The sequence below is a fragment of the Dermochelys coriacea genome, chromosome 3 (genome assembly GCF_009764565.3).
Source record: "Dermochelys coriacea isolate rDerCor1 chromosome 3, rDerCor1.pri.v4, whole genome shotgun sequence".
Classification (NCBI taxonomy): Eukaryota; Metazoa; Chordata; order Testudines; family Dermochelyidae; genus Dermochelys; species Dermochelys coriacea.
This window is the reverse complement of record NC_050070.1, coordinates 154,018,062-154,042,101: the sequence shown is the minus strand read 5'-3', so window position 1 is coordinate 154,042,101 and position 24,040 is coordinate 154,018,062. Positions and strand designations below refer to the sequence as shown.

The following is a 24,040-nucleotide window of genomic DNA, read 5'->3' as shown; positions in this document are numbered from 1 at the left end:
CCCAAAAGAAACCGCTTTGTGCCAGTCAGTGCATGTCAACAGAATGTACCTCTTCTGTTCTACATCAGGTATCAGAGGGGGAGGACAAAGGACATTTGTATAATGATAGGTAATATGGTTTGTATACTGTAGGAACCGACCCAAAACCTCACACTCAAAATTTATACTGAACTGAACCAGTCTTCTTGATGGTTGAAAGGTCTGCTTACCTCTTGCTCTCCCCCCAGCCACACTTTTCTTCATTCATTTGTGCCTCTGCAGTTTTTTGATCCCAGACAAGTATAAAAGCCAGAGGTCCAAAATACCCCACAGAATGGGAGTTCTCTTAGGGAAGCCATACTACAACCGAAGTGGAAGGTCTGGAACATAAGCCACCCTTCCCTTGCTATCAGAGCCAAATGAGGACTTTTGTTCAATTTCTGCCATAACAACCTACCAGCTCTTATGATTTCTGTGGTGTATGCTGTGGGGCAAACGCTGCAACTTTGAAAAGCCAAGTCATCCCCATTGTGATGAAATGTTGTGCCAGAGTGATGGCACAGCATGGTGACAGGACACTGTATTGTCCTGATCCTCCTCCAGCATCAAGCTTGTCTTCTGAAAACCGGGAGACCCAGGCAACCCAATTATGGATATTTTATTCACAGTTTAGCTTGTCCCCTCACACCCGTCACTGCAAGCTACTGACACCAGCAATGGAAACGAACTGGTTCAAAGGAAATAACTTGTTCACTTTGGACAGCCAACTGCTTTTAACATAGCAGCCAACCAGGACAACTTCGCTATTATATGCTGTTTATTTTAGGACTTATTCTCTTTTAAACATTTTCATATCCTTAGGAGCTTTTCATACATATTCTTTCCCATTCAACCAGAAGACAGAGGGATTAATACCAGCTTCTAGTCATCAGCAAAGAGCTGGCACCTCTTCAGAGGTCTACACTTCCCTTACTAGATTTTTTCAAAGTGTGAGCTGATAACAACAACAACTGAATATTGATACATTTATGGTACTTTTTAATATGAAGGATCCCAATGTTTCTTGCAGATGTATACATCTCCTGCCATTACATCAGCAGAATTTAGCTAAGTTTTGCCCAGAGACCAAATCTAACAACCCTATTCTTGAAAAAGGCCATGGGATCTTTAAGAACCAAGGAAAAGTGCACTTCTGATCTCTCATCCAGAAGACAGAACTCCCAATAACAGTATTTCCTAACACCATGTCATAAAACCCACCATTGCCATTCCTCCCCATACACACCACCCTCATCAATAAGCTCTAGAGAAGAAAAAGATTCAATGGGCAAAACCTAGGGATCTGGGTTGTATCCGTTCAGTGAATGGGATAGACAGACCAAAACCACCACCTTTAATCTGAAACTCTTTGAATGTCAGGATGTTGCCTCCCGCCACACTCTGCCCTCATTAGTGTCCCAGCATCTTAATCAGCTGCTTCCATTTTGGCTCCAGAGGCATGTTTCTGTTCTCCAGGAGATACTGACCGAAGATGGCCAAAATCTCTCAAGAGCTGCTTGCAAGGTTCAGACTCTGCCCCAGATTCATCCTGGAACCTGAGGACTAGCCTAGACTTAACCCATGCCTGAGTGCTACCACCCTGGCCCGCCCATAGGGAGTAGAGGACTTCAGTCCCCAGGGCTGCCATTCTGGTACTTTTCACTGGAAAAAAAATACCTGACATGGGGGAAGGAAAGTAGCCACTGTCTGCTGGTTAGGGGTTTCCCTCCCTCTTCTTACATAGAGACATATGTGGTACACAGTTTTCCCCTTGCTCTCACTAAGTTCACTCATCGGGATCCTAAGGAAGCAGAAGAAATGAGCTTCCTAGCTGTCAGAGTCAGAATGATAGGTAAAATGGCTTGGATACTGTAGGAACCGACCCAAAACTGTAATGAGCCACAGAAGGTGGGTCTGAAAGCTACAGGTTCCAGTCAAGCACTTTCAGGGGTTTTCCTACCTTGTCCCTAGCCTCGTTCAGAAGGTCTTCTAGCTCCGAGAAGCTGAAACTGGCCACAGTGATGAAATCACTCATGACAGGCACAAACCTGTCCCCTGCTTCCCGCATGCGTCTCTTCTGATAGTCCAGTTCCTGGAAGAGAAGAAGTCAGAAGCATTGATTGGCAGCCAGCAATGGCTCCTCAGTGAGAATAATGGGACTGGGTAAGTCCAGTTGTTTCGATTAACAGAGAGCACGGTCTCTCCGCCAATATACCCATCAGCAACTACAGTTCAGAACCACCCCCAGCCTCTGCTTTCACCTACTCAAAGGCAGAATCTCTCTGAGATGGATGCAAATCTTACTTGTTGTCTCCTGGACCCTGCAATAACAACAAAAGAGTTCCATACTATCCATCTAATTTATTGTATTGTTAAGGCACCTTTAGTATCTAAGTGCCACATAGCTGAGACACTACGGTTTTCCTTATACTTAGAATGGGAAATAACTGGAACTCAACTCTGTGTGGTAACTACAAGTAAATGCTGATTTATTTAATAGTGCAGTGGTATTGTGGATCACAGGGAAAGCATTTCAGGAACCGTCCCCTGTTCTGGAGCTAGGCTGATGGCAGAAAGCATCTTCCAGAGAGCTACTGAAGCACACTGGTTCTACAACAGTGAGGAAGGGTTGCATTGCCCCTAACTCACAGGGGTATTTTGAGGCTTGCCGGCATTTGTCCCTAATTAATATTTGCAAAGTGCTTTAAGATCTTTATATTAAAGACATTGTAGAAGAGCAAAGCCTCGTTAGTGTTCAGACATGGAGTTGAGTAAATGTGGTAGAGTAAATATAGTCTTAGGTATTTGCCTTGGTCTTATTTTTAAAAGTTTTGCAAAACACAACCGAGGTGCCAGGATTTGGGCTTTTACTCTGGGATACTGCAGTATTTCTATCATGAGAGGTGAAGGATTTTGTTTAAAAAAAATCTGCTCAAAAGAATGATCATCAGGGCAATTTGCTGGTCCACTGGTTAGAGTACTAGCCTAGGGCTTGGGAGATCTTCATTTAAGTTGCTGCTCTGCCACAGACTGCCTGTGTGACCTTGGGCAAGTCACTTAGCCTCTCCATGTCTTCGTTCCCTAGCTATAAAATGGGGATAATAGCACTTCCTTGCCTCCCAGAGGTGTTGAGAAGATAAATACATTAAAGATCATGAGCTGGTCAGACACTACAGTGATGGGGGCTATACATGTTTCAAGGATGGATAGATAAAGGATGTGATCAATCCAGCTATATCCTGTGTCACCAATAGCAAGGGGAGGGGAACTCGGCATCAGAAGCAGGGAAACATTTCCCATATAGCTGGGGTTCTGATTTCACCATCAGAAGAAAAACTTAATTATGGAGTATTTGATCAAAACGTACATACTTAGACATGAAAGCTCTCCTTCCACTGGCTGAGCCACCACTTCAGCTGGATGGAGACCAATCCCCAGGCTTCAGCACAAGAGTTTGCATATGCATACCACCTCCCTTAGGCACCTTTTCAGCACCATGGCTGCTTATTGATGGAGGCCCAGAAATGCCAATTGAAGTTTACAAAATTTAATCTCCAATGTATCCTGCATGATAAGCAGTGGCTGGATGCGTCTTCAGATGTGGGATTTCCAAAAGCTGGACTGAGAATAAAGGGCTGTGTCCCGTTTTTAAAATCACACTGCAAACCTGGGGAAGCAAAGGGTTACAAGTACCTTTAAAAGCAGCTGACAGACTATTTTTATAGTCTTCTATTCTTATGGGGCCTTGAAGAATCTTCTCAACCAGTGGAGCCAGGATTGTGGTGAGAACCCTTTGGAAGGTGATAAAAAGTTGCACCTTCTCCCCCACACCTGACAATGATCTTCTATTGTTTTAGTTTTGCATTTTAAGTGCCAAAAAATGTGACAAGAGTGAGACTGGAATGTGTGGGTAGCCCAGATGGAAAAGCATCATACAAGGGGTGGGATTGGAGGGTGGAATGGTGACTGAATGGGAAGGGGATTTTGCCCCAGAAGTCCAAATACAAGAAAGCAGAGGAGAAGCGGGTGGAAAGACAAGAGGGCAAACAACCCACAAATAGAAAACCAAACGAAGTAGGTGCCTGCATTTCAAGGAGGGAATTGCCTGAATCAGCCGTAAGTGGGGCTCCCTTCAAACCATGAATACCACGTCAGTGTTCCTTTTACGGGTGCTTCTGACCTCCAAACACCCACACATATCAGCAGCCTCTGTTACCAGTGCTTCCTCCTGACCCAATAATCCACACTGGGTTTGGAGCTTTTCATCCAGGAGGAACTGATGATGACTCCCTGAAGGTAGTAGGATGGCTCTGGGGACCAGTAATAGGACACAGAGCCCTCCTCCTCCTCCCCGGTCACCAGTTCAAATCCCACCCAGGTGAAAACGAGGATAAAAGTCATTACTCTCTGCCGTTTGATGACATATAAGAAATGAGAGGTGGATCTCATTCAAGTTCTTAACAGAGAGGTGTCTGAATCACAAACATCACGCTTGCCACCAGTTGGCCCCTTTCTGTGTTGGCAATCCCAAGTCAATCCCAGAGGCCAAAAAAATGAATTTGCAATGGAGACTGAGCTCTGCTCTCATGACTAGAGAGGGAGGGTCTCGACAGGCTAGGGTGAATGCACACTGGCAGGGTCGTGTGGGGGAAGCTTGCACTTCTATGGCTGGTTATTGCTCCGGTTGAGTGGCTACATTAGGTCTCCAGGATGCCAGTCTGGCACCTTCTACTCACATTACATTGGCATATTTTAAAACAAAGCCAAGCGCCTTATCCTAAAGATAACAGGGCACCGAAAGGGTGGGAAGTTAGCGTCAACCAGCCTTACACTGATAACCAGGACTGAAAAGGTCACTGACAGCTAAACAAAGCAAGGGTCTCATTGCGTTTCAAACATCTCAAATGCTGTCTTTTACCTCTACTTAATGCTATGATTGACCTCATGTCCCACGGTCAGCAGAGGACACAGTCAGTGTAGGATTCATGGCTTGCAAATCCAGGGAGAAGGAAGGGGGAATATGCAGCCATGCAGCTGTTAGATGAACTTAGGCAAGAGAAGAAATAATAACAGTAAGACTTGGCACTTACATAGGCCTTTACATTTTCAAAGCTCTATGCAAACATTAGCTAGCTAATCCTCCGAACACCCTGTGGTAGGTAAGAATTATAATTCTCATTTCACAGATGGGAGGTAGAGAGGTTAAGTGACTTGTTGAAGGCCCCATAGAAAGTCAGTGGCAGAGCCAAGATTAAAAAACAGGCGTCCCTGGCTCCAAGCCCTAAACTCAGTCTAACAGACCACACCACCTCACACTACACCATGCTGCCTCAGGATGACAGAGGGTATGTTTACCCTGCAATAGGGAGGTGCGTTTGCAGACATACCAGAGCGAGCTTTGATGAAACAAACTGGGTTCTATAGAAACTATTCTACAAACCTACAGAAATGAATAGAGAATGGGATCCTTCACACAGGTTTTCTGAACCGTCCTACAGAATTCTACAAGTTGAAATGAAAGGGATAGCCTTTCTCTCAGGTTTCTCCATAAGGAATTTGAAGATGCTCATATTAAATCACATTGATTTCCTTGCAAAGTGACCCTTGTGGATGGAGAGTTATTTGCAACTCTGTAATTTGGATTTACTGTTGAATTATTCCTTTATTTCTTTTGCTGTATATTCTATCTAATCTCCAAATCCCAAGCTCCTTACCCTTCCCTCCCTTCCTTAATAAATATGCCACCTCAATGGATACCGCTTGTTAGCTGCCTCCTGAATTCTGCTCATTCTGCATATGCCCTCATGATGGGTAGGTATTGTTTATTTTTCTGGAGATTTCTAGGTGGAGGAACCATGTGCTGACATAAAAAGCTGAACCCAGGGATCATTTACACCAATGCCTCAGCTTTAACCCCTATGATATAATACCTTGGGTGGAAGGGTTGCTTCATTCAAATACAACACCTTGTATTAATTGGTTTTGTGAGAGTGCTCTGCAAAAGTTAACCAGCAGCTGAGGAAACAAAGGTAGCAGAAATCCAGTTTTGGGGACTGTCAGCAACAGTGGGAAGAAATGGCATTGCATGTTGTCTTACAGCTTCTTTGTGCAACATTTCATCCTGGTCGTCTCTGTCTAGTCCATGCCTTTCTTCTACCAGCCAGACAGCTGCTCGTGTTGCTGTCAGATGGGGCAGGTTATAATTGCCTAATGTCTAGTATATTCCACACCTGTTTACTCCTGTACCAGGGGGGCATGTGAAACACCTGCTAAGCAACCAGTGATTCCTCTGCACAAAGCAGAGAGAGGGTTATTTCATTTCTTGGTGTCTGCCATTTGTCAAACTGTCTGTCGCTCTGTAGACCAAGATCAAACAAGCCTTTTGTTAAGTTCAAAGTCTGCCAGGATCATCACCAGGAACTTTGCAGAACCAGCTTTTATTTATTTTTCCCGGCGAACGCATTGTGCTTAATGAGAAAAGAAAAGCCCCCTTCTTCTCTCGAAGAAAATATAGTGCCCCACATCCCAAGTGGGACATTTTTAGTGTGGAGATTTGGAAATCTTGACATACTTACAACCTCAACAGCTTTCAATCCAGTCTTTATGTTGTTAACTTCCTTCTCCAGCTCCATCAGACTGCAAGGGAGACACAGAGACAGCAGTTAAAACAAAAAGGGCAGTGTTACACAGAAATACAGGAACTGCTGTAGCAGAACAGACCACTGGTCCATCAAGTCTGGGATCCTGCCTCCGGCACCAGCCACGCCAGATGCTGGGGACTGGGGGAAAAGGGTCTGTGCTCCCTTTTGTATGTGATGTAAAACCCAGGTCCTAACTGCTTGTGGTCAGATTAAAGATCCCATGGTATTTATGGAGAGGAGAGAAAAGGTTAAACTCCGAACATCTGTCACAGTGCAAGATACCGGGACCGTGAACTCAACCCACCTCTCTAGCTTGGAGTGCTAGCCACAGGGCTTGTTTGTAATTGCCTGATTAACAGGTAGAGAACTCAGCTTCAGCGCACACATCACAATGGTCTCAAATCAGTTTCACACACCGTTTTCTCCCCCATTTAACTAAAGAATCCCATTAGGGACAAACTTATTACTAAACTACCCTTTTATCATGCACTCTCTTATAGGAGCCCATATGAGCTAACATCATAGGTTAGCACAATTTTACCCTAATGATCACTAACAGACAAACTCCTTCTAAACTGTAATGTAATGGATATCTCCTTAGCATACAAAAGTCAGAGTACTTTTCATTTCCACTAGGAGATGAAGTCTGTCACCTCTAGATCACTGGCTAGAAATTGGTTGCAGGTTACTAGTGAGTGAAAAATTGTTTCTCAAACTCTCAACCTATTCCTTAGTGAAGAAGTGTCCACATCTGAAAAAACACAGTACTGGCACTAATTAATGTCTATGTGAGAGCTTGGAGCACAGAACTGCTCTCTTTATAACCTGCATTCATTTTTCCCTTGCTTTTCACAAGCTGTAGAAGTACCAGACCAAGCCAGCGCTTCATACAAAGAACAACGTCTGGGCAAATACTGCACACAGGTATTCCGGAACAGTACTTTGGAAAAAACTCCAAAAGAGTTTTGAAGGTAGTTGAAACCTTTTTATTCACTTTCCACAAATATCCACAGGGACTCTTATTTATAAGAAAAACTTTAGTGAAAAGTGAAAGCGTCCCAAACCCTTGTGCAAAAGTGCGTCTGTAAAAAGGTTTGCATGACCATCTTGAAAATGGCTTAAAAAGCCCAGGACTTATTTGCTAGGTTTTGTTTGTTTTTATGTTTTTTTTAAAAACAACCTCCAACTATCCAGCATGGAGCAGAAACAATATTATATAAAGGTAGGGTACCAACCACACAGCACAAGTATCAGAGTAGCAGCCGTGTTAGTCTGTATTCGCAAAAAAGAAAAGGAGTAATTCTGGCACCTTAGAGACTAACAAATTTATTTGAGCATAATCTTTCGTGAGCTCATCCGATGAAGTGAGCTGTAGCTCACGAAAGCTTATGCTCAAATAAATGTGTTAGTTTGTAAGGTGCCACAAGTACTCCTTTTTTACAGCACAAGTAGTGAATTATAAACACTCTAGTTAGGATGAATCGTTCAGAAGTATCAAGCAGGACATGTTTGCATAAAACTCTCAATGATTTCACAAATGACTGAGAGGCAGATCCTCAGCTGGTGTAAGTCAGCAGAGCTCCATGGCTGTGAATGGAACCAAGGCAATTAACACCAGCTGAGGGACTAGTCCTTCCTTGGGAACACAGCAGTAGAGCAAATCTATAAGCAACTAAATGCCTGATTGAAAGCCCACTGAAGTCAATGGAAATTTTCCTTTGACTTCAATGGACTTTGAATCAAGACCCAAGACTGACAGTAGCATAGGACTTACTTGACTTTTGCTGCTTCTGGAAGATGTTGCAGCTCAGACTGCATGTCTAGGATATCTGTGTATTTCTTCTCAAAGATCATAATTAAGTAGTGCAACAGTGTAATATTCCTAAAATAAAGAGGACACAGATGAGAAAGGAAAGATGGTGGGGGGAATGCCAGCCATTACAAAGGGTTTGGTGATGGAATCTGGTACGTCAAATGAAGTGAACTTCACATAACGAATCAGCAACTCTGTTAATGAAATGAAAATATCACCGATTAAAAGAGACTATTCTCCCAAGAATCATTCCTTCCAAGAACTAAAGGGAGCTGGGACTTAGGGATGCCATAGGATCTGCAGAGGACATTCCAGATATGGGTTTCAGAGTAGCAGCTGTGTTAGTCTGTATTCGCAAAAAAGTACTCCACAAGTACTCCTTTTCTTTTTTATTCCAGATATGGAAACTCAGACTCATCCAGGCCCAAAGAAAAAATTATCTAGGCAATAGCTACATAGGGGATGAGTAGCCTCAGAATGTGTATACAGGAAGCACATAGCAGTAGTTAAAACAAAGTTCAGGTTTATTGGTTTAATGTCTTTAAGATAGGGATTAATTCCATGCGACTTCTTACTGCAGTTACTCATTCTATGACAGCCTGAAACCATTCCCCCTGAAACTGTTGTCTCATCAGATCCCAGCAAAGGGCGGTGAGGGGTACAGCCTAGTAAATACCTGCATGGGAGATAGCAAAGGAGAACCTAAAGTGCTGCACGGTGTTATTGATTCAGTAGGTGGTACTCTTTCCTCTGAGTCAGTACAGAACCTACGCCCCAGAATGGTGAAAGGGGAATGCTGTACTGTCGGTGGGACTGCGTTTAGGATGAGATGTAAAATTGTGGCCCTGGCTTCTTGTGGCTGCTAAAGATTCCATGTCTCTCTTTGCAAAAGAAAGGATATTAAGCAGTTTCAATTAGCTGTGGAACATTAAATACAGGTAGCATTGCTGTATGCAGTTAAACAGCTGACGAGTTCCACCCAAGATGTGACTGAATTGCAGTGCTGTATTAATAGCTTCTAAAGTACTTCAGGTTCCTGCAGAGTGAAAGCACCATTGAAATGTAAAGGCAAGACATCATTTGAAATTCTCTACAGTGTATCACCAGAGGAAGCAAGATACAGCATGGTAGCTTTCATTTCCTTGGGGACTTTCAAGCCTACCTGTCTATGCTGGATTTGGTGTCTGCAATTTTGTTCAAGCTGGAGACTTTGAAGCCATACGCACTTCCCCTTTGGCCCTTGTTCATGTAATTGCCAAAGGCCAGGACAACCTCCAAGAGCTGCTTCAAGCGCTTGCTGCGGGTGAGCTCTTTGGAGGCCAGAAGAATGGCTTGAAAAGAAGTAAAAGATGACTCAAGGTTACGTCACAGCAGCCTTTCTGGAGGCATTTATCCCCCGATTCTAAGCATTCCAAAGCACAGCTCCAGAGATCCCCAGTCTCAAAGTGTCCAGTCCTGGGGCTGATCACGGCCTCAACCAGGGCAATGTCATTTGAAAATGCTGACTGGAACATGTTCATGTGCTCACTGTAATATCCAAGGAGGGGGGATACAAACAGTTTAAACACCTGAATGAATCCTATCTTCCCTCCTCAAAAAGAATACATTTACAGAAAAGCACCAGGGACTACGTGTATCTGCTGTTACAGCCACACCTGACAGGGAATTACAGGGGTTGGGGCTGTGAAGGAAGTCTGCCTTTAGAAAAACAGCACACAGTGTTGGTGGCTCTGTGGCACAGGGTAACTTACAGGGCATCAGTTAGGACACATTCTGCACTAGCAACTTTATTGAACCTTTGCATGTAATGACAACGTTAGCTGGTGTCTTGCCTTGTACTGACTGACTCTCGACAAACACAGCATGTGGGTAAATCTTTCAGACGTTCCCTGCCCCTCACCAACTCCCTGAAGAGGCCTTTGCCGTACCTTCCACTTTAGGCTTGCATTCTGCCAGCCTCTCTGGGAACTTCTTCTTAAAGAATAACGCCTGCAGCCGCTGCTGGTAGTGATCAATCCTACATGAGAGGAAGCAGAGGGACACCATGAAGCTTGGGCTACCTATGAAGGCAGTGCTCAGCAACACAGATTCAGCACTGGCACAGTTCATTTTATATACAAAACTGATCCAGAGGTGAGATAACTGAAGTAGCCTACAGCACATAAAGGCCTATTGCTCCCAATGCCTGTCGGTCAGTGTCAGGTGCTATTACTCAGACTGAGGTGTATAGCATAAGGGAACAGGCTTTGTACTTTAACCATATCTCATGGGCAACTGGTAGATTTCCAATCTCTTTCAGAAAGATGCATTTTTATAGTAGACTCCAAATGGGATAAATGAAAAAAGGGTCCCACCCAGGAGAGGTGTCAGGTTGGAATAGGGAAAGGGACAGATCCCAATGTGGGGGGAGGGGGAAATGTGACAGACATATGGAAAAATAGTGCGTGATGAGTCCCAACCAGGAGATCCAGCTGTTTAAAGCCAGATATGAACATCTGTGTACGTGAACAGTGCTGGATGTTCTGGTCAGCTCAGAGATTCCCCCTAAATGTCACCCAGAGAGAGTTCTTACCACCAAGAAATGCTTACATAATGATTTGAAATGTCTTCATGTTGTGGATGTCTCTGAGCTCCAGGGTGTAATTCAGTGCAGAATCTGGCCCACAATACCTTGATTAGTGGCGAAGAGTCCTGTGGCACCTTATAGACTAACAGACGTACTGGAGCATAAGCTTTCATGTTGCATCTGACGAAGTGGGTATTCACCCACGAAAGCTTATGCTCCAATACGTCTGTTAGTTTATAAGGTGCCACAGGACTCTGCTGCTTTTACAGATCCAGACGAACATTGCTACCCCTCTGATAAATATCTTTATTGTTTTCCATCAATGCCACATTATCCATTTTCTATCACAATTATAGCAGTTCCCAAGGAGCCCCCAGGGCATTTTCTCAGCATATGTTCCACAGACCTGCTCATTTCATAAAGGAATCGATCAGCCCGGGCCATGCGGTCAATTTCGTGTTTATGTTCCTCTAGCAGGTCGATATCACTCTTCTCAGGAACAAACTTCAGCAGCTAGAACCACAGACAAATCAAAAACAAGCATGAGGGATCCAGTGAGAGAGAGAGAGAGATACACCCACAGAGATGGAGTGTGAGACTGCGTGCAAGAGAGTGAGTGAATTGTGCTACTGTGAGGAAGAGCAGCTCCGATTCCCCCAAGTGACTGTAATGTCAGAACAATGCAGCTATGGCGACAAGAGTGAGCATGTTAAAACATCTGCTTGCTGTTCTGCCTTTATTCTCCCTCACTGACCTCATTAGATACAAATGGGAAAGACTCGCTGGGACTAAACAGTAACTACTAAGCATCCAGTTTTTTCTAGATTTACACTGGTGTAATTGAGAGCAGAACTCCTTGCATTCCCACAGCATTTACACATTGATGTAAATGAGAGTAGAATCTGCCCCTCAAGTGTAGATTATCTATCCCACTCACCCCACAGTAACACACAAAGCCCCAACTATCTCTCTCCTCTCCTGCTCTGCAGAAACAATAAACAATATCTAAGCCACTGTATGTGTGCGCGACACAGGCTGCTATTCATGTGCTGACCTTAAAAGCTCATACTTTGACAGATTTTTGACATATCTGGTGGGAGTCGTGCTTCAATCTGGTTATAAATATTGTCATGCGCACACCCCGGCCCACATTCAAGGGGAGCAAATTGCCTGCAAGAAACACCAAGCAGTGGATCTGCTTTTCATCATTGCTCTAATATTTTATCTAAAGAAACCAACAATCTGATATTGAGATGCAGAGCAGCTGAATCTATCTGACATCAGGGTAGCCAGGCACAGGCTTGTAAAATGGTCTCTCTCTTATGGAGGGGTCAGAATAAATAACAATAAATACTTTGCACTTTTTAATGCAAGGATCTCCAAGCACTGTCCAAATATGCGTAAGCATCATTACCCCCATTTCACAGATGGGAACACTCAGGCAAAGAGTGAATCAACAGCAGAATTGGTAATAGAACCAAGGTCTCCAGAGTCCCAGTTTGCTGCTCTAATCACTAAACCAGAAATGAAGAAAAGGAGAATAGTCAGCAGAGGAAAAAAAAAAAAAGGGAGAAGAGGGGTGAACAGGAGAAGAAGTAGAAATTAAAAGAAAGAAAAACTACTAATAAAAAAATCATAGTCACATATTGTCTAGATCAGGAAATGGAAATTATAATGTAATCGAAAACACTTACTGAACCAAACTCTTCCAGGTGTGACTCCATCAAAATCAATGGATTTACAACAGGGAGGCATTTGGCATACTGGGCAAAATTCTCCTCTTTTACATGAGCACAGTTATGTCTCAGGGCCAAATTCAGACCTACTATAAGCAGAGGTATTCCCAGTGAAGTCGACTCAGCTGCATCCACTTATCCTCGGTCTTAAATGGGCCCAATGAGCTGCTCCAAGAGGAGAAACTGGCCCATTATCCTTAGACCAACCATTGTAAGAAGTAATTGTGATTCTTCTCACCTGCTCCAGCATATCTTTGGCCAGGTCTTCTTGTTCGTCCATCTTCAAGATCGCCCGTTTGATTTCATCATTGGACAGCTTCAACCTTTCAATAGTGTTAATACTGCCCCATTAGTAATTTGAGGAATACAAAAAACCCCCCAAGAAAGCACAAGGCATAAAATGCCACATTGACAGCTTCAACACAGGGCGTCCTATGAGACTCTCCCACACCCTTGGCTTTGCTAGTCTAAAGAAGTCGGTCGCCGTCTTTAAGATGATCTAATCAATTCTGGTGCACAAGACTTTCCAGATCATACTTTTTTCTCCTCTTCAGCTAATCGAAGCCACATCAAAAGCAGGAAGAGAACAACAACAATCAGCTCCTCATAGATCAGAATTCCTTTTAACTTCCCTCATCACCAACACCTTCCTTTTCAAACACTTTTACTGTTCACCACCCTGAATCTACATACTATTGAATCCAACTATGAACTTAAACTTCACCTATGGGAATATTAAAGCATCTCCAAGGCCATTGAGTAATGGTGCTGAATGGATCAGGGAATAGGTTTCCCTTCTTGATCAGGGAATAGGTTTGTTTTGGGCAAATGTATTGGTTTTGCTTGAGAAATTCATCGTGCCAACGTTCACAGCTGAAAAGGGAATTGACAGCATGAATTTAGGCACTCCTCAGCAGTGCTAGCCACTTCAAGATAGGAGCTCCTGTGCCAGATGGACAAGATGGTAAAATTATCATCCTCCTCCTCTCTCCAGCCTCTGCCCTCTTCTTTAGAGGTCTGCAGTTAATTAGGCAATCAGTTATAGCAAAACAAGCAGGGCTCAGCGAATTGATCAAAGAGTCTTTTCACCTCTAGGTCACCAGTTCAAATCCAATGCAGACCAGCAGCCATCAAAACTTGTTACCATCTAATTTTGGTAGATTAGATGGTAATCTAATCTGAAGTCTGAAATAGGCTTGGTGGTCCACAATCCAGTGGACCAATGGACATCCTCATTGGTTGTTCCAAGATGGAACGGACCCACAAAGGGAACTGCCATCTTACTCCCAAAGAAAATCTTTACATCGGGGCAAAGCCTACAGGCAAGGCAAGGCGGAGGGGTGTGAGGGGGGGAGAAGACGCTTTTGTGCAGAAAGGACTTCTGTCTCCATGGACTTTCCCCAGTCAATGCATTACTTAACATTTAGCAGGGGAAAAAAAAAAGCAAAAATAAATGAGTCATGGGGTTGATGAATGCAGCAGAATGTTTTTGTCTTCTGTGCTGAGAAACATCACGGTAACATTTCATGCTGCTATTGCCATTTGGATGGGATCACGTTTTTGGAACTATGCAAAAGCAAATGTAAATGCTTTATTTTTACAGACAGGAAATATTACTAAATCTGAGAAATTTAAATCATTTTAATGTTGCCCAATATAACAAACAGCTGGGAACTAAAATATGAATCAGCAGACATTCAAAAGCTTTTTAAAAATTATGCCTCCTAACTAGCTTCACTATGCTGTTCCCAACTGCTCTTCCAGTTGGTTTTAGAAATGAAGCTATAGTAGAAATGATTCACAGGGCCAACTGCCAGCACAAAAGGTAAGGAAACTAGATTTCCATACAAGGCATACAGTTGAGCCACAGTTGGAAGAGATGGGAGGATTAAAAGGCTTGGAAATGAAAGGTTGGAAAAAAATATTTTACTTCTAGGTTACCAGGTTGACTCAAGCTCAACTCAACACAGGGGGAACTGGGTGAAGTTCTATGGCCTGCATTCATCTAGTCTGATCTCTAGTTTATCTAATGGTCTGACCCCTTCTCCCCTCAAAAATCTATCTATCTTAAAATCTGTGAGTCTATGAACTTGCTAGTGATCAAAAACCCATTAATCTAATGGATGAAGAGCCTAATGCGAAATGATTTGGTGGGTCTCTGTCTACTTCCTAGCAGATACACACACATTGTGGCTACATAAATGTTATGGTTTTGGGGTTTTTTTGAGACTGCACCTTTACATTTCTAGGAGACTGCTCTCTGCAGGAGGTAGGTGCCATATTGAGAGGCAGAGATCCTGCAGACTATTACAGAGGAGACCCGCACACCATGCTCTCACATGGAAACCTAACTTTGTCTTTACTCCAATTTTCACCTTGACTTAAAATAGAAAATTCAGGCTGAGAGGATATGGAAAAACATAGCATTCATTACGTAGATGATCCTCTCCAAGTGGCATCAGTTTAAACAAGGGGCCAAAAAGTCAACAGCCAGGTTTGAGGTACATTGGCAAACCTCATGTTGCTGCTGGTCACTCTAATCTGTTCTGTGACCTAACTGAAGACTTCAGTTTCCAACTCCATTGACCTAGCATCTTTCATCAGCACCAAAATCACTTCATGCATCTTTTGTTCAAAAATATTGAGCGCCCCAAAACGACAGATAGCTAAACAAACACTGATTTTTTGGATGCATCTGGGCCCAATTATGAGCAGGAAAATATCTGGCTTGGTTGATCCAGTCCCCATTAGAGAGTGCCATAAAGCTTGCCCAATCATCTGCAGGGAGGCAGTTGAACTTGGTCACTTGCAAGCCTGTAATGGGGTCATGGAGACTGCAAGTAGGCATTCCAGACTATTACAGATCCTATTAAATCTGATAGGAGGGTCTCATCAAAATGGGGATTATTTTTCTGTTAGGGCAGTAACTGCTTGTAATTCATAAAATGTCAGCAGCACAAACATGGATTCCCACAGTCAGAAGCCAGCTGAACAACTGGCCCAAAGGGTTGTTAATCAAATGATCCTTGTTATATTTTCAAAACTCCCCATCAGCCCTGCAGTAGATCTGAAAATCTCCAACAGTAACGTGAAACAGATGTGTTGCATTTAAACAGAAACAGGTGAACTGATTAAATAGGAACCTAAAGCAGATGCATAAAATCTTTCCATTCAAGATTGAATAGAGGTTTCCTTGGCATGCGGTAGAGACACCAAATTGAAATGTAATTATGGCCCAAAAAGTGACACTGAAGAAATTAAAGCTCAGCATTGGAGAGCTATTCTCCAACATCAGTGACTTTCTTACCAACTCTCCAGAGCCAAAGATTATTCATCCAACTGCCACAGTCCTCCAGACTCCAAATGGCATGTGTAATTCCAGCCACGTCCTCTCTGCTTCATATATCTTCACTGACAACAGAGATCTTGGCCTCAAACCCAGCTGGTGACATGTGACTTAAAAGGGAATGCAGTACCCTCTTTTTCAGCTACAATAGACTTTGTCTATAGTGAGGACAGTGCCCAAACCTGCATTCAATCCTGCCCCAACTTTGGGCAGATGGAAAAAGACCTAAAGAGCACTGGAGGGAATCCCACCCTCTTCTCTCCACACCCCTGCCCCCACCGCACGGTGATGGAGCAAGGAGACAACTGCTTGTGGCTTCTTCTAGTGGCATTAAAGCTGAACAATTACCAAATAGCTTCCCTCCCTCTATCCCCTCTGGACAGATAAATAATCCCTATTGACTCAGCAGAGTAATTCATCACTAATCTCCCCAGGATACCTCAGCTGATTGAACACCAGCTTCACTTGCAGACTTCAAGTGGCTTATTGTTTGGTCCTCTCAGAGAAAGATATCTGCCTGACTCAGAACATGCCCGGGAGACATGCCATCGTTTTGCATCAATCTCCCTTATAGACAACCAGCATTTTCACATTTTTCTTCCTTAAAGATATCCATTGATTCAAGCTGGTGTTACCCCTTCCCCCTCCGCTGCAAGACCAACACAGTACACCCATCTTTCATCAGCCAACTCTCTCCAGAAAGAAAAGAGCAACTCAGTTTACTGCTCCACTCCTGGGCAAGTACTGTTAGATCTTGCTCATCTTTCAAAGAAGAAGAGCAGTCACCTCCTGCCAAGGTACCATGAAGTTATTCAAAAGTACGTTAACTTTTCCTACCAAGAGGATGTCATTCCCACTCTTCCTCTCTCCCTGGGAAAAGAAATCTCTCATCTTTGACCAAGATAGTTTACCTTTTCAAAAAGAATTCTGTGGTTCTTGTGATAGGAACTGGAATTGGCAGCCCTGGACACCGACAAGCTTTTTTCACTCACAGGAAAGGTATAGCAGCACTGAACTCCTCCTCCACACATACATTCTCACATGCCCCATTGAATCCTGACCTAGAGAGATGGCTGTAGGGTAAGAAGGAAGCTCATGCTCCATGCCCCATCTGATCTTGGCCTTTACTGAAACTAGCAGCCAAGGCTGGCACATGGTATGTTTTTGGGAAGCGGCCATTTGTCTTAAAGAAAATGGAATGACTCCCCCTCCCTCACAACAGCCACCAAACAGCCATTCAATAATAGTGCCTACTCACTGCCAAACCAGGCTGGATTGAACTGGTGGCCATATCCCATGGCTGATTGCCTGAGCTATCCCTATAATACACAGGAGAAAGCTAAATTGATACGCTGGTATAAGCCTGTGTACGAGTGTCCACACACATACAGCTGCACCAGTTTAACTTCATATCTTTTGTTAGGCCAGTGCAACTTCTGGGTGCAGACTAACCTTCCCAGTTACATGGAGAGAAATTCCTAAATGCCTTCACAGCATTTTGCTCACAGAGAAGCATCACTCCTCTATAACTGGGCTCCAATGAGCTATTTCCAGACAGAGGTTAATTACTTCCTTCCAGGAAGATGGTCACCCCACCTGTTCCCTACTCAAGAAGAGATATGCTCACTACCCTGTGATGGGAGGGACAAGGAGAAAACTTTTGGCTCCCTTTCACACTCAGGCTGATCTCAAGTGGAGCATGCAGAGGGGCTGAGCTAGTCTTGCTACTACTTCTCCCAGCAGGGAGTGACAACACAACCTTCAAGAGCCAACTTCTCTCACAGCTGCCAGCACAGCCTGCCAGAGGTGAAGAGAGATGATACCATCACTGCTGGGTGATGCCGTTGCCATGGCAGAGGGGAGGGACTAGGAGTGCTCTGGGGGCAGTGGTTCCATACCCCAGTCCCCTTAATGTCTGGACTGAAGGGGTTGGAAGTGCTGAGAAGGCAGTACCATGTGGCAGACTGATGTGATAATCAACCCTAGAGTATGTCTACACTGCAATAAAAGATGCGCTGCATGGCCATAGGTGAGCTAGAATTGCTGACTTGGGCTTGCAGGGCACAGGCTGTGGCACTAAAATTTACAAGAAGAAAAGGAGTACTTGTGGCACCTTAGAGACTAACAAATTTATTAGAGCATAAGCTTTCATGAGCTACAGCTCACTTCATCGGATGCATTGTAAATGCATCCGATGAAGTGAGCTGTAGCTCACGAAAGCTTATGCTCAAATAAATTTGTTAGTCTCTAAGGTGCCACAAGTACTCCTTTTCTTTTTGCGAATACAGACTAACACGGCTGCTACTCTGAAACCTAAAATTTACAAGGTAGATGTTTGGGTTGGGCTGGAACCTGGGCTCAGAGACCCACCTCCCCTCCCAGGGTTTCAGAGCCCGGCCTCCAGTCCGAGTCCAAACATCTGCAGTTCACCTCAGTTACACCTGGGTGTATATCTATGGCATTTCTGTCACACTCATCATTGTTCCTGTTCTCTGGGGATGGGCACTGCTAACCAATTCCTCCACAGGAGCAACAGGCATGAATGGCCCATTTGCATGCAATAGTCCATGTAACAGTCTTTGCCAAGGCCTGAGCTAGGGCAGCTGACGAGTGGCACACAAGTATCTGCTTTCAGCACAATGCTCCCTTATTGCGAATAACGTTTTTCATACTAACTGCCCACGTCCATATTGATTCACCGAGATAAATAATATAAGACCCCTGCCTGCACAGGACAAACACTACACGGAATTGTGCTAGGACACCTTATTGGAGCAGGGAATCTGACTGCTAGGAACAGACAGAGAGAAAAGGTAAAGGCAAAAAAGAGCAGGGAAATTTCCAGCTGAGAGCTGAAAAGAGGTGGAGAGTTGATGAGGTCCAGAGGGACAGTCAAACTTTCCAGGCCACAGAAGTCTGACCAGAGACCTCTGACCTGATGGAAACTGGGGATATCAGGAATATCATGAGGGAAGCTGATTTCTGATATGGCAGAAACTGGTGCATGTCAGAAACATCCTGGAAGAGGCTGTCCTTGGACCTGGTGGGAGCCGGGACACACCAGAGAGTTGGTCCTGTGACCCGGCTCAAATGGGATGTACAGGAAGTACTATGCAAGACACTGATCTCGTGAAACATTCAGAGCAGCATTTTGGATGCTTATCTGAGTCCTTTGCAGTTGGCTTACAGCTATCTGACAGGGACTAGGTCTTGGGTCTAGACTCATCAGGCTCCACCACATGAGAATTGCACCCACTGCACTGGAAAAAACACCAACATTTCAGTACTAATAAATGGCCAGGAAAAAAAGTTTTCACGGGGAAGAGGATGAGAAGGAAGGTGACATTGAAGGACATTTACCAACTAACGTCCATGTCAACAGAAATCAACTAACATTCCAATTTTCGTCCCCTTTAATTTATCCCAATTAATCCCTTCAGCCATAGTCTTGTTAAATATGAGAGAGAGAGCTATTTCCCACTCCAGCTAGGTTTTGGCTTGTTGGAATATGAAATATGAGCTCTGCCTGACCCTTTCTAACACAGTGTTAGTAAAACAAAATCATTCGAGTAGTGGAAAAAACCTCATACAGCTATTTTACTTTAAAGAACAAGACAGTTTAGTGTAAACAAAGGGGGAAATAAACTACAGGGATGTATGCACAGTTACAGGCAATTGGAAACAGCTGTTGGAAAGTACTGCAGCAACCTGAGAGTTGGATCGGCAACTTTGGATTTTAGGATTGCACAAATGCACTCTGTTTGCTGAGCATCTTTTTTTTAAAAAAAAAAAAAAAACCAAAACACTTATTACGTGCGCCTGTGTGTGTGCATAAGATGCATTGCAAAGAGGGCAGGAAAAGCAACATGCTCATGAATGCTGATCCCCTTCCCTGATTGGAGAATTTCACTTTCAAAGGCTTGGTGGAGGCTGGGAGGAAAGGAAACAGCAAAAGCATGATAAAATCCCGTTTAATTATTGTCTGCAATCAACCTGAAAAAGCCACATGCTGCACTTGGAAGTAAATCTGACTATAGCCCGAGGAGCAGAAAGACATGAATTTAAAGGAACCTCTTGCCCAAAGATTTTTGCTTCTTTTGTTTTAAGTGGGTATTGTGAGGTTGGGAGGAGACACTGGAGCTGTGAATTCTAAATAAAATAACTTTTTGGGGGAACATTGTTAGGTCCTTACTCCGCCTTTACTCAGGGAAAGCACCCATTGTCTGTTATAAATTTTTTATTTTCTAGGCTATTTAATGCACACGGAAAATGCTAGATTGATAGCTCTGGAGATGGGTATTTCCTAGTTGCACAGAACACACCGCAAGCTTCCCCTGCTACTGCTCTATCCACTAGGTTCAAATCTGACCTCCTCAAAGAAAGAAGTGAGAGTTCACTCTCCATGACCCATTCAGTCCTTGGCCTCTCTATTAAGACAAGGGGGTCAGAATGTCTTTTGCTGTGGGCACCACTTATCTCGAGATTATGTTAATGGGGAACAGGTCCCCAGTCTGAATCCAAACTGAATCAGTAGCTACTCAAAATCATGCTCATTTGAGGACAGTTTGGTGGACCATGTGAAATGAGCTGATGGCTCTCAGCCTAATTCCTAGAATACAAGCGTCCACATCTCAGAACCATTCCCTAAGGCCCATTTGCTAGCAGTTGGAGAAGAGAAGACAAGGCCTGGAGAATGACCTCTGCTCTCACTCTTTCAGAGAATTCTCCCAGGTCAGGTGTGAAGTACATGAGCAGAGCAGAACAAAGGCTGGGGGGAAAGCTAGTACCCAAATTGTCTTTGTTCTTTGGACAGAAACTCAGATTCAGTCCCTGGAGCTTCATCCTGGTGCCTTTAATCAGGATACAGTGAACTTAAGTGTGTGAAAAAGAAAGATGTGCAAACAACCCAAATCTCTTGACAACCCAAGTAACAGGCTCTCACCTTGGGATCCTCCCCCATCACTATAAGACACATTCCATGTGCTTAAGAGAGCTTATCTGGGACCCAGATACATCAGCAGATCTGTCAAATGGAATGAAAATCCTAAACCACCCCCAGCCAGCTACCAAGCACATGCACAGGCAACTATTGCAGACAGAAAACTGTAAACCAACCCCCTTCACTGGGAATGGGGGGCAAAGATTGTCTTGCTGACATGCCAACTAATGTCACATAAGCAGCATAACAAGAACCGCAGTGGGATTCACCAAGCAATGAAAAGAATGGGCTCCATTTCTGCTAGCTGCAGCTTTGCTTTTAATGGTTAGCTTTCTGGAGTGGGGGGAAGAATCTCACGCTTATTAACCTGCACTTCCTGCTGAGCAATGGAATGATTTTTTCCTGAGTGCCGCCCCGAAAGCTGTCTCCACCCCAGTTGTTGACACTCCTCTCCGGTAGCAAGGGGAGTCTCCTTGTGCAGAGCTTAGTGCTGAGCCAGACCTGTTTAGCAACAGACCTGCAGCCTAGCCTAGAATGTTTGGCAAAGGACATGCAAGGTGTGCATATAGCCCAGATACACAGCATATGAGGATACAAAGGTCATCGCAGGAGGATATGGAGGATGCAAAAACACCTGCTGGCCCTTAACAGCTAAAGGCACAAGTAACAAACACTTATTTCCGAGTTTCTCTCACATTCACTGCCTTCCCCACAAAGGCAAGAATAATTAAAAAAAGGCGGGGGGTGGGGGAAGAAGAGTGGCTGAAGAAAAATATATTTGATCTACCAGCATCCATCAGGTGTCTGGTGTGCTTCCAAAGGGTTTCTCAGAGCAATATGCAGAGAAGAATGTAACAGTAAAACTGCTGCCAAATAACATATATTGTGCACAGTGTGCACCATTAGGGGACAGCCCATGTACTGTTGACTGCACAGTGGCCACATTCCCCACATACACTTGTTTGTGTGTGTTTATGGCAGTTGAGAGTCTATCTATTTGCCTGTGTTTCGATATAGATCTGTGGAGTGCCTGTATTTTGGATTGCCAGGTGTGTTTGCAAACCTGTAAATACATTCGGGCCTCCAGGAGTGGATGCAATTCCACGTAGGCAGGCATTCATCTCATCTGGGTGTGGATACATCTGCGTGCATGTGCAGGTGTCCACGGGTTGATCTCAGTGCGTATTTGGGTGTCTGTGTTGGATCTATCTTTGCCTCTACACACATGAACCATGCTATACACCGCGAGTTCATAGCTACTATACTTACTTGGAGAGGAGAATGACGCAATTCTGAGCCCTTCGGCCATCAATAACAGAAAGCTCTTTAACCTTCCGTGTGGACAAGTATAGGTCCTCAGTTGAGCCCATCTCTTTCTGCAAGTAACCAGACAGAAAAAATAATCGATGCCCTGTTTTTGCTTCCTCTTCTCTCTAGCCAACACCCACAGAATAAACCAAGTATATTGGGCAACAGCCCAGCCTAACCCACTGGCACTGAACTTGTGGGGAGATTCATCCAGGAGGCGGAATAGGACATAGGAAGTGCCAGAAATCAATTTCTAAAGGAGGAGGGACTCAGACAGATTTTTCCCCCAATTCACTAGTCAAACAAATGCTGATCATCATTAGTTGTGCAGGATCATCCTAGCTTTCAGGCACTGGGCCCGATTCTGATCTCACTCCATCGTAAATCAGGAGCAACTCCATCAACAGTATTACATTGGTGTAACATCAATATGAGAGCAGAACCGGGTGCATCATGGTGCAGTGCAGTTGCATGTGTATATCCCCAGGAACACAGATCTATTCAGAAGCCTGAACGGCCTCCAGGAGGAAGTGCCTGCAGTAGAGGTTGCCCAGCAGTATGGAAAGGTTGCATCCCAGTTGGATAAGAGCCCTTATATTGTCTCTTAACTATTGAATTCACCATTGAAACACAGGCCTGCCAAATTCTCCTTGAGCGAGGGATGCCAAGAAACACAGAGAAACGACATGATGAGTGGGATCCCTGGAGTCAGTCAGCTGTACTCGCTACACAAAAATGGGAACCAATGCCCAGTGGAGGTTGAGCAGCAGCATGCCCCATGCTGTCTCGGAGCCAGATTCTCCAGTCCACTGAGGCCAGAAACTGACCCGGGAGAATTCCCTCTTAGGGGAAATCTCTACAGGTGTGATGCTGGCAGAGGCAGCATAACCATCTCTGGTGTCAACTGCCCTCCAGACCCCAGCGTAAGGAAAAGGAAAGGGTTGAGTCAGGGGCAGGAAGGGGCATGCTGGAGCAGACTGGCACTAGCCCTGATCCTCCACTGGAGTCAGGTCTGTTAGGGGGCTTATGCGAGCAGTAGAGTAGCCCTTCCCTACAGCTCTAGCTTCTGCAGGGCAGCTGAGGATAAGAGCAGCAACCAGCTCCCTGCAGTTGTCATTGTCCACTAGTAATGGAGAATTAACCGGGACTTGAGATACAAAGATGCTTAGCGAGTCTGTTCTCCTCTCAAAGGGCTTGTAGGACTCTGAATATGGCTCATGGAAACTCTGCACAGGCATGTCTAGAATACACCTGTTTAAAACTTTTCATCTCCAAACTATTTTAAAGGCTCTAGTTAGTACTCTCACATGGCAGAGAAATAACTGATGTGCCTATTTGACAGGCAGCCATAAGGGTAAGGCTCCCATTGGGAGTATTTCCTTTAAGCTCTTGTGAAAATCCCAACCTAAGAAACTTGTCTTGGAGTTGTTTCTACCACACAACCTTATCCCTTGCTGTCCCTTAACATGCTGAAAAATACTGAGCTGACCATAACCATATTTAAGCTTCCCCTGGTGGCCAAGGTTCTTACAGGACTTTCTGGGAAGGGCAGTTCCCAGAGACATGGTGACCAGGACTCACTATAGGATAGTGAGGCCTGAACTGCAGAACAAAATCATTTTTGAGAGCTATGCCTTCCTCTGAAGTGTTCTCTACTCTGATTTTATTTAAAG

At 44.3% G+C, this 24,040-nt stretch overlaps 1 protein-coding gene across 10 annotated transcripts in view; it reads right to left on the bottom strand.

Moving 5' to 3' along the window:
- Positions 1-24,040, bottom strand: part of DAAM2 (dishevelled associated activator of morphogenesis 2) — a 244,007-nt gene that overhangs the window by 17,725 nt on the left and 202,242 nt on the right. For all 10 annotated transcript variants that reach the window (XM_038395793.2, XM_038395798.2, XM_043511616.1 and 7 more), the window contains 8 exons: positions 22,329-22,435; positions 13,013-13,097; positions 11,445-11,551; positions 10,401-10,489; positions 9,635-9,803; positions 8,434-8,541; positions 6,594-6,654; positions 1,979-2,110 (listed from right to left, as the gene is read on the bottom strand). In XM_038395793.2, coding sequence (XP_038251721.1) covers positions 1,979-2,110; positions 6,594-6,654; positions 8,434-8,541; positions 9,635-9,803; positions 10,401-10,489; positions 11,445-11,551; positions 13,013-13,097; positions 22,329-22,435 — 858 coding nt within the window. The remainder of the gene's footprint in view (positions 1-1,978; positions 2,111-6,593; positions 6,655-8,433; positions 8,542-9,634; positions 9,804-10,400; positions 10,490-11,444; positions 11,552-13,012; positions 13,098-22,328; positions 22,436-24,040) is intronic.